General features: G+C 42.4%; 1 protein-coding gene across 2 annotated transcripts in view; it reads left to right on the plus strand.

Moving 5' to 3' along the window:
- The window catches only part of tmem117 (transmembrane protein 117), a 48,426-nt gene that overhangs the window by 13,309 nt on the left and 18,615 nt on the right, over positions 1-16,502 (plus strand). For both annotated transcript variants that reach the window (XM_075470266.1, XM_075470265.1), the window contains exon 3: positions 8,948-9,080. In XM_075470266.1, the coding sequence (XP_075326381.1) occupies positions 8,948-9,080 (133 nt within the window). The remainder of the gene's footprint in view (positions 1-8,947; positions 9,081-16,502) is intronic.

Below are 16,502 nucleotides of genomic sequence, written 5' to 3' on the forward strand. Positions count from 1 at the left end.
ATACCTAGCTTAATGGGCTGCTCTTCGGTCACAGTTTCTGGATTTATTGTTAATTCGACTGTATTCAAATAAACTTGCCCTTTACGGTCTTTACAGAACGATTAAACTCTGGAACATTGTGCAATCTGCTTTGGCCCTTTGGAATCATCCATTTAAAGTGCTGATGTATTGAACCCCTCCACATCGAAAAGGGTGTGCCTTGTTGTTATGCTTCTCTTACAATCGATCATGTTACTGACATTGTTCCCAATTAATCTGGTGCGATTAGCTGAGATGCGTCTCTCTGCCTGTTTTTTTTATCCCTTTATTGGCATCACACAACCCTTCTTTTCAAATCACAACCTTTTCGAAACGTGTTGCAATCATCAAATTTAAAATGACAATGTAACCATTTATTAGAACAATATTATTATTTTTTTTGTTGCTGCATTTTAAATGTGCATTCACATCTTTGCATTCTGCTTCAATTTACATAATACACCCCTTCCCAACCTTTATGAACGCAGCTTTGTAATTGTGCTGTTAACATCTGCATTTGGCACTCGCGTAACAGTAATACAGAGAAGGCCTTTTAAAGTAACAAGCCACAAAAATGAAATGTTGGATACTCATTTGCCAGTAACTCCCACCCTCCTGCTGCCTCGACAACACAGGCTCCTGTATCGGTCTCTTTTAAAGGCCAGCAGCTTCCTCTTAAACTGCTCACTAGCCATGATATAGAGCACCGGGTCCAGGCAGCTGCTTAAACTACACACGGCCTCACAGAGCTGATAGAGGAATTTGGTGTCAGAGGGCGTCACCAGGTCACGGTTCATCGTGAACACCAGGGTGATGACCATGATGTGATAGGGCACAAAAGAGACCGCAAAGACGAGTAGGGAGGCGGTGATGAGTCGCAGCGGCTTCCTTCCCGCTGGCTGGGCTTCCCCGTTCCTTCCTCCTCTTCGGAGACGCCTCAGAACACAAACTGTCATGATGTAAAAAGCCAGCATGGCACCGAAAGGGAGCAGGAAGCATACTGTTGTTCGGATGACGGTGATTATTTTGAGGTGGAGAAAAGGACCCTTGATGTGGTCCATACACGCGGTGGCGTTCGCTGAGCGCCGAATGGCAAAAATGTCAAACAGGTCAGGAATGGAGCTCAGGACGAGCCCGACCCATGCGCAGGCTGAACATATCTTGGCTTTACCAGCGCTCCACCAGCGGAGAGACCTGATAGGGTGTACTGTTCCAACATAGCGGTCAAAACTGATCAGGGTGAGGAATAGGATGCTGCCGTATATGTTGATGTTGAAGGAGATCCTTTTGACACGGCAGAAGACCTGTATGTCTCCGCGGTACGGCCTCTGGAATTTGAAGTAGAGGGTGAAGGGGAGGGTGAGGATCCAGGCCGAGTCACACAGAGCCAGGTTTAACAGGAAAACCCTGCTGGAGCTTAAGGTTTTCCTCAAGCAGGTGTAGTTGATTAGCACTGCCACGTTTCCCAGGATCCCCACAGGAAGTGCGGCAGAAAAGAGCACCAGCAGGATGTAGCAGTGCCACTGGCCATTCCCAAAATTCCTGCAGACTGATGCTGTAGACTGATTCAGGAACCCCAGAAACACATCTGGGAAGAACAAGAGGTCTGTCTTAGTATTATCCAACTGTACGTATTACCCCTTTACGTTAGGACAGATGAGGCATCAATGTCACGCTACTTCATTCAGGGAAAGTGAACAGGTTGTTAAAACAAAAGTAGATTTAAATGAATTGATTCATTCTCAATTAAAAATGCAAATTAGCAAGTTGATAAAGCCCAGTCTTTTTTAGGATGTCACACCAATGTTTCATTTTTATTTTTAATCTACCTTTGATAAACATGAAACTCAAGAAATGCCTGATTGCGGTGACACGGCGCTATTGTGAATTATGTGGAGCAATTATTACAGATTTCAGCCAAATCGGAGTCAAATGTGTGATAAGTACCTCGAATCGGTTTTCTAATTTGTGCTGTTTTGTTTGTTGCAACTCAACATCACACACTTATCATAACTAAACTGCTTTCTTAGTTGGATTAGTTGCATATCCAGCCTATGGTTCAACAGAATCGCATGTGTAATATTTCCTCTCTGCTGAGGATGAATACCAACCACAGGTTGTTGCCTCAACATGGAGAAAGACTGGATTTACTAAACATTGAGAAAATCCAGTATGAATTATTATTATTGAATGCATATTATGTCATGGTTTGATAAGACGTTTGGAATGCCGTTTGTTTGTGAACATTGTCCGACATGCATCGAGTTTTTAGATGACAGTTGAAGAACAGTTGAGTTATTGTTGAAAATCATGACAGAACTCTTTCAGTTTGGTTTCAGTGTCAGCCATCAACATGAATTCCGTACTTCTGCCAACATTTACATTTAGTTTCTGTCTGAATTTGCTATCGGGGGTTTTATCAGGTGAATAGTAAAACGGTGGCAGTCTTTGTAAAGCTGATTTTAAAGGATAAATCTGAAAGTCTCAACATGATGTCCTCCAGTGAGGGTTATGGGTTCAACCCAAGTTACCATGGTGATCAAGCCAGGGTAAAAGAGAGCCACCTCTTACATTGAAAGCTCAAAACATATCTCAAGCTTTTAATCTTGCTTTGTAGTCAACCCTGTGTACTTTTTGAATAGCTACGTTAGGGCTTTCCATGAGTATTTTACAAAAATAACATTTTTTGATTACTCCAGCTTAGTTTAGCACAAAGATTAGACTGGCTCTGGTACCAACTGTTTCAGAGCTGAATAACTGTTCATATTTCATCTATGTGTGTGAGTAATGTAAAACACAACTTGTATGAAGTAGATTCCTGAAGTTTCCCTGCGCTCTGCCACAACACGCTGTTGTCCACTTCTTCGCCGTGTCTGTATGCTCGGTTAACATTTTCAAGTTAATCAGAGTGCCACCTTAAGTCCCGAGTCACACAAGACGCAAGTAGTTTCCTTGTATTTATCTAACTTGGCCCAAGCTGTCTGATAGGGATCCTGCTTCAAGCCTGCGGTGATCTACACTTACCAGCTAAGATGTTATGTTCAGAAAACAATAACATGAGTAACTCATCTTCTTGCACCTCCGCCACTTGCGCATCATCGCGTCCAGTGAGCAGCAGATTAAAACAAGCTGTTTATGAATTGATTGTGACCCTGATTATTTAAAGGCTGAAATTCTGCATGATTGGATCCACATAAATGATAAGCTGAATATGTTGAATAACAAAGCTATGCTTTTAGGATCCAATTTCCAAGTATAAGTCTCTTACTTTAAATCAAATTCTGAACACTTTTATTCAGTCTACAGATCTTACTCTTTTGTTTTCATTAAAGTCCTGTCCTCAGAGTGTACTTTTCATAAGACCTGTCCACCCACTCTCTCTCAGGACACTCTTATTTACAGTAGCTGTCTCCATAGTCTCCAGGCGTCACCAGGAAGTGAAAGCTTGACTGTCTGCTATGAACGATGCGACCTGAGGGACTGTTGATCTGTTGCCTCCGACATGTTGACTGCTGTTCTCAGTTAATTAGAGATAACTCATTCATTTTGTTCACTTGATCGGGTCAGGAACCGTCTGCTGTAGTTCCCGTCGGCCTCTTAAGTGTCCACAGAGAGGGAGAAGAGCCAAAGTTCACCGATTGTATTTCAAAATTTTCGAAATCACTCAGGAATATTTATCCCACAGCTATTCTGTAAATAATAAGCTGATAAAAAGACCGTTTATCATCAGGACTTTTGCTGCCACGGTGAGTTTGACATTTTTATATTTCAGCCAAGTTGATCAAATAACAATAAATTTGCTCTTTGATTTAAGAGTTATCATTTAACTTCTTAAAGATAGGACTAAAGCAGAATATTATTACAGATAGATTTGTATTAAAGCACGGCTACTAATCAGAGTACTTGAGGACCAAATTTAACTCACCTGCCTCAGCTGCGTCGGACATGTTGAGGAGCGCTGCCATGATGAGGCGAGGCTGATCGCATCTCCTCCACCAGCTGTCTGCTTCACATCTGTATGGAGCTGATCAATGTGCAGCTCTACCTGAGACACTGTGACGTATGTCTCTGTGTGTGTGTGTGTGTGTGTGTGTGTGTGAGCGCGGGTGCAATGTGATAAAGAGAGGATTAAGCAAAACTACTCTTTAAACATTGAAGCGAATTGCTTGTCCACGTGTGCCAATGCAATTGTTTAAACTAATGGTCTCTGCTGGTTTTTTAGTGTTTGTGTCTGCATGACCTGTAAGTGGATTGCTACCATAAATCTGGTGCTTTTATAATCTGAGCACTTCCCAGCATCTCATCCTCCAACAGAGAAGCAGACGGGTAACCGTAAAGCAGCAGTTCCAATGCCCTAATTACCTAAAACAATCGGGGCCGGGGAGGATGCTTCAAAGGAAATGACTGTGAAGTGGAACACCGTGTTACAGTGCATTAGGTACAATTTGATAAAACAAATGTAGGATAAAGCGATCATATAACAGCTTCTTCAGGGTAAAAAAATCTTTACACAGAAGAAGTTGAATCTTTTGTCTACGATTAAACGTCGTAATTGTTACAAATTGTTGAGAAGATTCTAGCTGTTATATTGTTCTAAATGGCCAATTTCTGTTTATTTTGACCATGTTCTAAATAACTGAATACAGCTGGTGGAGTGTTTCCCCTGTTGGTCTTTAAAGCCACACCCAAGTGTTTTGAAATTAAGGATTTACCAGTTATTTCTAAGACCAGGCATTTATAAAGTTAGACGTGGCATATTTGACTGAATTCACGCTCATGTTCATCATTTATATATCCTGCACAGCATCTTCCCGTCTCTTGTCCCTGCTGATAAAAAATGTGTCATGTGATTTTGTGCTTAAAAGCTCGGCTGGTCTGTGTGCTGTCCAAGTATCACCAGCAGATGGAGACTTAGCTACGTCTCTGATTTAGAAACTACATTTGAGGAAAGGTGGGCAATGCATGACCTCATCCCAGCCGCGCAGCATGAGCGGCCTTACAGGCACGATGCTGTAAAACACTGCTGGAAATGTAAAAGCGCTCTTTTGAGTGAAGCATGGGGTTTTTCCATCGACGTGTTTACAGTGGGGGTAAGAAATATTTGACTCTTTACTTTAATTTCTTGTCTTTTTAAAAAAAAAAAATTGTGTGCCTGGGTTTGTGCTGGATTAAGCCTCGTATGAGACGGTGCTCATGAATCACTCCTTATCAGGGTCCTCTACCATAGGGAGGTGCGGTGAGTCAAACCGCCTTGGCTGAGAGGTCCTGAATCACCCCTCCTTAAATCCCGCCCATGTAGGCCGCGCGTGTGCGTCCGTGCCCGATGGCGCGGCGTGTTGCTTTGAAAGTCAGATCTGCCGATACACACTGTGCGCCGACATCCAAGCCAGGGCTCATTGGCACTGGAAGCAATTAAGTTCACCCAAGCAAGTCAACTCAATTATGCAACTGTGATGAGCCCTGAAATACCACAGACCAAGACATATGTGTGGCCTCTCGCTTTTGGCCCAAACCTGCAAGATTTTGAGGTTATCTAAGGGAATACTGTAGTTTGTGCTGTCTTCAACAGAGGTGAAGTAAATAGTCACAACATTTAAATGTCATATTTTAACATTGGAAAGGCTTTTGAACTCTCAGTAGGAGCCCGAATTCGTGATGACTGCACTTAACCTTCACAAAAATTCCCCCCTCTCCTTAGGAATCTCCACATCTTAGTTTTTTTTTATGTGCACAGCAGAAAACACTAACGGTGAGCAACCCGAGGCCGAACAGCACGTAAAACTATTGAAGAGCAAACCAGCCAGGCTTTAATGGGAAAATAAATGGAGCATTCTGCTTTGCTGTCTCTCCGGCGGCGTGTGTGCGTGCGCGCGGACACAATGAGCTCTCAGAGGAGCTGTAACTGAAAGGGATGCTGACTGAGCCGGAGGAGAGAAAAACAAAGAGTTGTTCCTGGGAAGATGGACGCTTCTGGCACCGGTTCAGAGCTGCCACAGATTGAGTAGTGTGTGTGCGTGTGCATGTGCGTGTGTGTGTGCGCGCGTGAACAATACAGTGATATGTGGTAGAAATAGAGTTAGATAAACAAGTTAACTCATAGAGGATTTCTTAGTTAACACAGGGATCCTGTGCGTGAGAGCAGAACTTTATAAACTGCCTGCCAAATACTTTAAAGTTTCCTCTCAATTGTTTTTAAAGGGACATTTCACTCTTTTTTTCCCACATAGTTGAGCTTCCTCATGCAGGCTGGTTTAGAATATTGTCTGTGACTCTTTAAATCAAGATGATGCCATAATAATGTCGCGAGGGATATCTGAATTTGACAATTTCTTTTCGTTTGGAATTCATCAACATCTTTGACAATCTTTTTTACAATATCTTTAGCTGGTCTCTATGCCACTTCTATTGCTGCAAATCACTTAACACTATACACAATGCTGTGTATACCTTTGCATTGCTTTGATACCAAACCCATTCAAACTCGTTTTCCTCCAAAATTCTATACAACTACTTATACAGACAGTAAGACGCTCTGTTCAAGACGGATAACTTTCTCAACATTTGAATGATACTGCATCTTGCTGCTCTTACTGTCTCCCATAGACTAAGTTCAGCTCATGTGATCATATAATTAGCCATGAATACTTTTTCTTGTATATAAAGCCTGCCCATTCAGCGATTAATGCCGTTGGGAGTCAGATTAGCCCCGCATGCATACACACTAGTAGACTCAAACAGGCCTAGATGCTCTATCAATACATTCACATTTTTGTCTTTTTTATGTATCATGTATATATGATTATTTCCCACAGAGGAAGTTGGAAGCAGCAGAGTGTCTTGAATGTTTTCTCCTACAGCGCTGCAGCGTCTGACATATTTACCTAAATTCTCAAACGATAGCTTCAGTACTTCCTTTTCCATCGCTTTTAGCGTCAGAACATGCACGAACTCTAACTTCATTTAATGTGGGTCCACTTGCCGCTATTCATCTTCTGCCGCGTTGTCCTCTGTTTGCACACATTTCACACGGACCTTCTGATTCACTCGGCATGAAACACCCTGCCTGCATCAACATGTTATTGAGGCTTAAAGGGATAGTTCGCCTCTTTTGACATGAAGCTTTATGACATCCCATATTAGCAATATCATTAATTAAATTTGACTTACCCCCCGCTGCGTCCTGTTAGCCGAGTTCCAGCCTCGTTTTGGCGTTGGCGAAGGTAGTCCGGCTAGTTGGCTGGGGCCACAAAAATAAAGCGCTTTGCTTCTCAAAACAATATGAGTTCAAAAGAGTAATACATTTGCATCACAAAATTGTCCCTCCAGAAAAAGTCAGACATCACAATCGCTTGGCGCTATTTCTCTCTACCTTTGTATTACTACGGGCTGTGTAAACTGTGCAGACCGAGCAGTCCCCTGCTTCTGAGCAGTAAACACTGTAACAGGTGCGGCTATCGGCAGGTGGCAGCACGCATTGATATGAAGGTAGAGAGAAAATAGTGCCAAGCGATTGTGAGGTCTGACTTTTTCTGGATGAACGATTTTGTGACGCACATGTATTACTCTTTTGAACGCATATTGTTTTGAGAAGCAAAACGCTTTATTTTTTTAAGCCCCAGCCAACTAGCCAGACTACCTTCGTCAACGCCAAAACTCGGCTGGAACTCGGCTCACAGGACGCAGTGGGGGGTAAGAAAATGTTCATAAATGATATTGCTAATATGGGATGTCATACAGCTTCATGTCAAAAGAGGCGAACTATCCCTTTAAACTATGAACATACGTGAAGTGGCAAGCTTGCGTCACCTCATTCTTGTTGTGTTCATTTCAATGAGACATTCACAGGCCCATCCTGCTGGACTGTGCTGTGCTTGCTCATGTGGAACAGCTGTACGCTGATATGGACGTAATAAAAACACAAGACTCTAGTCCGTTGCTATACAGTAATGTGACAGATTCTCAGATGCCCAGTAATCTACACTAAGATTCTTTGATCCATTATGACTGTTTTTAAAAAGGACACTTAAGATCTTGATATATCAGCATCAGTAGATTAATCTGTCTCCTCTATCTATGTGGATGTTTATATCCGTAGTTTATTTTCCATATTTTTTTTCAAGCCTGTTTCCTCCAGAGCCGATTGATAGTGGTGATAACAAATACCCTTTACGTGAACTGTAGATTGCCTCTGTTCCACGAGCTGTGTGGGAGGTAGATCAAAGACATAACAGCTGTTGTGTGTCGACATTATGCATGTACAATTGCGCCGCACGTGGTCTCTCCCAGATCTGAGTAATTCATGCTTTCATTCCACTCCAATCAGGGAAAAAAAAGAAAAGTGAGTTCTTGATTTAAAAGTTTACATTTTTCCATTTGTCACAACAACAAGCTACTGTAACAGTGGTGCGATATAATAAACCCTGTTGCCTTCATGAGTTTAGCTTAGACCTGCCACCAGAGGACGAGCTTGTTTGATTACGTATTCAGTGCAGAATGCTGCGTATCCGAATCAATCTCATGCTCTGCCAGATAGATATTTCTCCATAATTTGATTCTAAGCCAGAAGTCTAAAAAACCCACAGCGGGTCTCAAATGTTTGAATAATTTCCCAAGTCGTGTGGAACTTGCATCGTGAAACACAAGCAAGTATCCAGCAGATAACATCATGTTTATTTAAAGTAGTTGAGATGGATGACGAAATTTTGACTTCAGTCTACAACTTGGGTGTTGTGGAAGTAACACCTCAGAGTGTTTGTTTTGCCTCTGTTTCATCGCCCAAAGGGCACATGTCTGACAGAAAAGGACATCATTGATCTCTGTGCCTAATTTATTGACTTTTGCCTCCTTTTTTCGTGGCCGCACATGCTAGCAGGTTGACGTGCCGTTTGAACCCCCACTGACAGCGGTGTCCTTGTCATGCTCCCTTTAGGTCGATACCTGCGGCTGAAAATGTTCCGCGAGGATCATGGCTCCTGGATGACCATGTTCTTCAGCACCATCCTCTTCCTCTTCATCTTCTCAAACATCTACAACCTGTTCCTGCTGATGGCTGGGAGCATGGAGTAAGGCATTCAATCTCTCTACCCCCACCCCCCCATTCTGTGCTTCACATTTGTTAGAGCCACTGTATGCTCCCCTTTGGCTGCTGTGATTGATCTTAACGTCTCGCCTGAACAGAGACTCGATACCAGTCTGATTAATCAGCCCACACTTTAAATCACAGGTAGGCGCAGGCAAGGGGAAGGTGGTTAATCCTGAAAGATCACCTTCGGCACCCGCTCTTATTCTCCCATGATCGTGGCTTATTTATTTATTTTTTTCACACCTCTTTGGCTGAAAAGCAGAATGTTTTCTGCCGTGTCTCTCAGTATGCGTCGTGTTTTTTCTCTCTTTTTTTTTTGTGTTGCTGCCCCAGCTTACCTGCTGGGAAACCACTGTGTGCACAGCAGAGCTTGACACCAACACATCAAGCCTTGACAGGAATCCGTTTATGCATTTGCAATGTGTCCGTCCAGGGCGAAAAAAAACATGCCCTTGAAGCCAGCCAGCCAGACGTGAGGTCGCAGATGATTTAGTTTGTTTTGGAGGCAAAAAAAAAAGAAAAAGCCAAAACAAAATAGTGTGGCAGGTGTCTTTTCTGGTGCAACCTGTCAAGAGGGAGGCCAGGGCTGTAATCGGACCTGTCCATACAATGCTGTTTTTCCATATTAACAAAAAGCTTCAGCTATCCATAAGGTGCAGGCAGATGAAGGCTGTTAGCTAGCAGGCAAGGTGTTGTGTTTTTCTATGGCCGGAGGGATGAGATTGTATAATCAGCCCATCTGTCACTCTGGCCAGCACAGTGACACCGGCATCCATCTTGTTCATTCCCTCTAGTTGGCCAAGAAAAAGGGAAGCCACCGGCTGAGCGAAGGGGCAGGTCCGCTGAGACGATGAATGTTGCTTGCTCAGGGAAAAGTTACATTTGCAGTTGCACTTAATGCCTCTGTCACAAAGAGGATTTCTTTTTTCTTTTTTTTCTTTTCCCGGTACAGCCTCTCAGCCCTGAAATGTCAAGAAAATGGCCCCTTTTTGCCTGTCAGTGCTTTTTTTTTTTTTTTTTTCCCTAATGTTGGGACTTTTTCATTTACTGAGATGAAAATTGTATAAAAACTTAAAAAAGACAAGTTACTCAGACATTTTGAAAGATATACAGGAGGGTATCATTTATATTCATCTGACATATGCAGGTCACTCATTTCCCCTGTGTATTACCCACTTAAAACGTCCACATAAAACAAGTAGCAGCTGTAACAGCTTATTGAATATAACACTAAATCCCATCCATTATGGTTTGCTCTGCATGTGTGCTGAGGAGCAGCCCCAGTTAATCGGAGCTGTAGATCTCCCCTCATAAAGACAGATGGTGCTGTTGTAAAGCGAGTGAACCCAACGCCACCGACGCACCTGGTCAATCTCTGCACTGGCTCCCACCCACCCCTCCTGTCCCTCTTTTCCGCCTGTCTTCTTTCTGCTCCAACAGTGTCCACCAAGGACCCGGACCCTGCCAAAAACCATTAGCGCTCACATCTCTGTTCAGAACCGACATGTAAGAGCAACATTAACACTCGGCCAGGACACTCCCTCAGAAAACGGGCTCAGGGTTGCGATAGCGTGAATGCAGCAGGGTGAGCAAAAAAAGTGATGGAGGGCGGGAGGGATTAAGGGGGGAGGAGTAGTGCTCAAGGTCTGATGATGCAGTGAAACTTAAGTCTTTTGATCTTTGTCCAAACCCTATTTGCATCGCTCCCCTCACTCCGGCTGCCATTGCCTCACCCCACAGCAAAGCCGTTGTAGTTTTCTCACAGCCCAAAGGAAAAGTACAATATCCCTTTGAGGCAGCAGCTGTCCCTCTGTGGGAATAAAAGCAGTTTTTTTTCTTCTTTTGTGCTGAAAGAACTAGCTGCTGCGGGGTATTTTTTTTTTTTTTTACTGTCAATGGTTTTTAAAGGGTTGGTATTTTGGCTGGGGTTCACCTGCTTTGACATCAAGCCATGATGGTGCACTGCAGGGGGATGCTCTTCTGGTGGCTTGATGGGGCGCCACACACACCCACACACACAAACGTTCCATATTGTTCACGTCTCGCACCTCTTTTAAGTTAGAAGGAAAGTGTGTGTATGTGTGTGGCGAGACACACGGAGGGGGTTGGCGTCTGTGCCCCTGCTGTCTCCCTGACCTGATGCTGTATGCTGCCCCTGCTCTGCGCTCATTAATATGCTTTAATTTTCTCTGACCTTTCATTTGGTCTTGAGCTTGATTTAATTAAAACCGGCGATACATCCACAAGGAAAGGAGATAAACTACGCCACCAGGACAGCAAACAGTCAGTAATAAGAGATTGTATATCTTCTTTGGATGACAAGTATTTATTCGTGTTTAGTCATGTAAAATGGATTCATCAGTGCCATTATCTCTCAATACAAAGAGATTTCCAGCCCGTGAAATCGTATGCATGTCCAGCAGTGCTTCAGCCAATATTTGAACAGCGACTTCTAGGTCAACAGCTATCAACCTGTTACCTGGTTTATGACATAGCAGAGACAAAAAAAAAAACGCAGTGGCTCCCTGGGAACTGTAATCCACACTTGTTACCAAACCCTCACATCTGGGCTATTTGCATTTTAATGTAACTGTCAGATTAGGAGGGGGGCTGTTTATGTGAAACCACGGGAGTGTGACCGCCCTGGGAGTTTGACGGGCTTCATGAATGTTCTGTCACGCCGCGCAATCCCATTCCACCATCTTACGGCGCCATTACCATCCGAAATCAGCCCCTAATTAGATGGTGTTATTTAATTAAGACGGCCCAATGCGTGGCGTACACATTAATCAAGGCTAATTTGGAAAAAAAAGGGGGGGAGTTAAAGGATGTGAAGGTGGAGGGACAGAGGGAGTGAGGAAGTTTGTGGAGATCTAAAAATAGAGAGCTGGAGTGGGACAGGGAAGCTCAAGCTTTTATATTACATTTGTATTTTCACTGTTTGTCATCCAGGGTGGGAATAGATGGATTACCGTCAGGATGGGAGGGGGAAGTGTAAGCTGAGCAACACATGGGGGAAGGTTTGCACTTGGTGGATATGTTTAATGAGGAGCAGCGAGTGTTAGATGTGGCATTTGACTACTGCGTTAGCCTGAGCGGGATTAGACCCCACTGTATAAGTGTATTTGTCTTCGTTTGCATGATCCTTTGTGTTGCATGTGTGCTAGTCCCCCTCCTCGTCTGTCTGTTTGCTTGTCTGTCACTAAGCTGGGCTAACACCACCGACAAAAGGCTAAATAAAAAGCACATTGTGATATGCAGATGCCTCCTGTTGCTTGCGATCGCACACGGGACTTGCTGCTGCCTTAGATACAGCAGCATATTTTTCACAATACGAGTTGCCCTTTACTTAATGCTGAATGTGTGAATAACAAGCTGTTAGTTTATGAATACGAGTCAGATTAGTATTTTTCTTTATCTTTCTTTATGCTTTTTTTTAATATATATAAATTCTATCCAGTTGGTTTCCTCAGTCTGTTTTCATATATTTCCTACACTGCAGCGCTCAGACCTCTCAGAGCCTCAGTTGGTTGTGTGTTTTAATATCACACAGATGGGATGTTGCAGCTCCACTTTGTTAAACAAAAAAGAAGAAACAAACAAAACAAGATATATCATTGATGTATTCACTTGGATAGTTTCTTCTCTGCCTTGTTTTAGGAGTGAGACAAATAGAATAATGATGGCAAAGCTAAACCAATTGTAAAAAGCAACTGATCTGACGGTCAAATAATCTTTGCAGAGCTGTCAATTGATTAATTGAGAAAATAAATGGCAGATTAGACTAGTTGCAATCCTAAAAGGAAATAATTGTTAGATATTCTTTTCTCATTTTCTTTTTTATGACGATGCTATCGAATAAAAAGACTTTCGTCTGATTTGATGTTAACCTCTTGCACTTTGAAAACCGCAGCACATGTTTGTAGCCTAATTGGTCTTTCCCTCCCTGCACCTACGTACGGATACTTTCTACGCTCACCACCTGCTGTTTTTTTAACACTCCTACACACACACACACACATTACGTTGGTATGCGAAAAATGACTCATTACTGTAGCCTACGTGTTTGATGAGCGATTAGAGTAAAGCCTTCCCTCCAAAGTAATTTTCTCTTCTCTCAGAATATCTCTACTAACAGACTGTGTGCTATATGAAGCTGAGAGGTGGGTCATTTTCTCTCTGATTATATTATCCTGCTGTTTTCAGGGACAGATGGGAGTAGCGTCAGTTGGGGCCGCACACTTCATACCTCGTCACGTACGGAAGAAATATTTGTAAATAATAAATACTATAACCTTGGCAGCTGTGAACGTACAGTTATACGTTCTATTATAGACTCGTGTGTACTGATTTTCCTGCACTGGGAGGCTGCTGCATTCAGAGTGCCGTTATCCTACAGAAGAATTTGTCTTTTTCTGTAGCCATGTTTAGGTTGATGGTATGTGTCAAGGTATTATCCACATGAGTGTGAGGTTTCTCAGCAGAAAAACACACTCCTATTTAATAAGTCTAGATAGAAGTTATATTGTAGCAGGCATTCTGCACGTATGAAATACTGTATGACAGGCATTAGGAATGTGTGTATGAATGCGGGAATGTGTATTATACTGTAAAAAGCACTTTCAGTTTTCAACAGGACTGAAAAAGTACTTTACAAAGGCCGTCCGTTGGCCATTTACAACAGCCAGTAATATTTTGAATAGTATTTCAGTTCCATTGAAAACACAAATTATGTTGTAATCCCCTCATGCATTAACTTATTGCTGTGCCCATTCAATAAAACCTATTTATAAAGCATTTCCTTGCTTTTTCTGAATTGCATACACAGCACAGAGGATGGGAATTTTTAAGTGTGTGTGTTAAAATATATAAGATACTTGTTAACAAATGTTTTATATGCATTCAGTGTCCAGGCTCTGAGGCTTACCACACCTATGATCAAATAATGAGATAAGACATTGTCATGGATTACAGAGGAACCTTGTAATTGATTTATCTTTTTCTATTATTCTCTTTGTATGTTTCACACACGATATGAAACCATAAAATGTTTTCAGCTTCTGCTCCAAAAGACTTATCAGCCTATCAAAGGACTTTCATTTCTGACTGCTTTGATTCCGCATTAGAGTTTGACGTTGGTCGTCATCCACACAACTCGACAAGATGAACGTCTTGCTGAGAACGTGGTGCAGAATGATCACAAAATCAGATTTTCAGTGCTGCAGTTTCCCACTTTGTACCAGAGCAAAACAAACCCAGAGTAGTTGACAAACCCTGAAAAATCACTGGTTGGGACTGGTGTTCTTTGGTAACAATAGAGCAATTCTGGTGATGTTTTTGCAAAGTGTAGAAACAATTTTGATGAATGGGAAAAAGAAACACAAGCTACGATACACATACTGCAAACTGCTGTGCTGTGCTGTCACACATCCTTGTTCAGTAAGCTCAATCAAGTGGATATCATTGTATCTATAATATCTATAATAATTGTAAAAAGTAATGTTTTGTTAACCCAACCAAATCCTGGCTATTGACGTGTTGTCTTATTGTCATTACACATTTTTGACTTTGTGCAATTCAGAAAAGATATTTTGTTGTTAGATTTTTAGGGTTTGTTGGGTATATGAAGTGAAGAGAAGCCCTGTGTTCCAGATTCCAGGGGTAATGTTTTTAAAGCAGTGTATATGCCATATTGTGCCATAATCCATGACTGGATACTGGTTCACTGAATGGGGTAATAGTTTTTGGATTTTGACCCTTGTGTCCTGATTGATAGCTGAGAAATTGGGAGATAGTATAAGTCATGATAAGGAGAGTCTGTATCGACGGTTAAATGCGTCCTGGTAACTACTGCTGCTCTGTGTTGTAAACTCTTAACACATTGTTAGGTACCGTAGTGCACCAGAAAGAGACGGGCAATGCATTTCAATGTGGAGCTCGTCAAGGTCGCAATTTAATGTTCTGAATGAGTCCAGCGTTTTACAGGGCAGGAGAGGTCACTCGGTTGCTACAGTCACTAAATCACTGCCAGTGTCTGACAGAGGAAAACAAGTTTACAAAAGCCAGCATGCTGGCATATATGTTCATGTGGACAATGGAAATGAATAGAAATGTATTTCATGTCTGAAAAGTGAAAGCTCTCTCAGCATACTTTTTTATTTTTTAACCTTAATGATCAGAGCTTCTGTGGGCCTTGAAAAACTTTCACTTAAGACTTTGAATAAAATAAAATTGAATCATCAACAGTCTTTCTTTGAGTTGATGAATACATGTAGACGGATATTCGGCGCAGTGGTGCACCGTGGATGGTTGAGGAAAATGGAAAATGATAGATGTAACAGAACGACGTTTACTGATTAAGACTAAAACTTCCTTTTATAAGACCACTCTATGACTAGACGTCTGTTGTCATGGTGAAATTGTCTATGTCTAATGCTCCCTCAACCATTCTCGCCCATGCAATAGGGGAAGAAAAAAATCAGTTGTTGGGAAAAACCAGAGGCCTCATGTACAAAGACTTGCTTGGATTTCCTACTGAAACATGGCGTACGCTCAAACCCAAATGCCCTCCTACGGACAAAAATATCCGGATGTATGAATCTGTGCGTATGCATAAATCCAAGCACATTTCTTTTGCACATCCCAATCAACGTGGAATTGAGCGCAAGTCGGAGCACCCGACTCCTCTCTGTCCACTCCCCTACTTAAATATGCAAATCATATTTAAATTAGCCCTGCACCTGTGATTCCCCTCTCTGCACGATCAGAAAATATAGAAAAAACAGGAGAAGAGGGGCTCACCCTGTTTGAACAGAGAGTCGGTGTCGCTGTGGGTGACACTGCTCTCTCAGGGGTGGTGGGAGCACACGTGGGTGACTCTGATTACCCCCAAGGTACATACCTATGTTTTTGTGCAACTCACAACAAAAATGTTCATACAGTAACCTAGTGCAGAAGTGCGCCGGGGAAAAGGTGAGGCTGATTAAGACATTTCGCACTTTACGCACAAGGTTATCAACATTTGCACACAGAGACGATCAGGGTCTTGTTAGAAAGATCTTAAGCTGTAGTTTAACCATCAAAAAACAGCAAGAAACTAACTTTAACCACAGACGTGTAATGATGCTGGGAAGACGGGATAGAAATTGGGGGCGCACATGCTCAATGCACGTCACGGGGAATAATATTAGGACAATTACACGAATAAAGTTACTCACAAAGAAGCCACCCATCCCTCACAGTGCCAGCTTGTAGTCTGTTCCCAACAATGCTGTTACTCAGAATGAATGAATCTTGCATTGAACCAGACCACCTCGCCACAATGTTGGTTAATTGCATTTGCGCATCACATATGATCTGTACATTGATCGAATGAAAGCAATGTGTGTGCAGTCGATAGCTC

Source organism: Odontesthes bonariensis, chromosome 7, assembly GCF_027942865.1.
Source record: "Odontesthes bonariensis isolate fOdoBon6 chromosome 7, fOdoBon6.hap1, whole genome shotgun sequence".
In the NCBI taxonomy this organism is placed as follows: Eukaryota; Metazoa; Chordata; class Actinopteri; order Atheriniformes; family Atherinopsidae; genus Odontesthes; species Odontesthes bonariensis.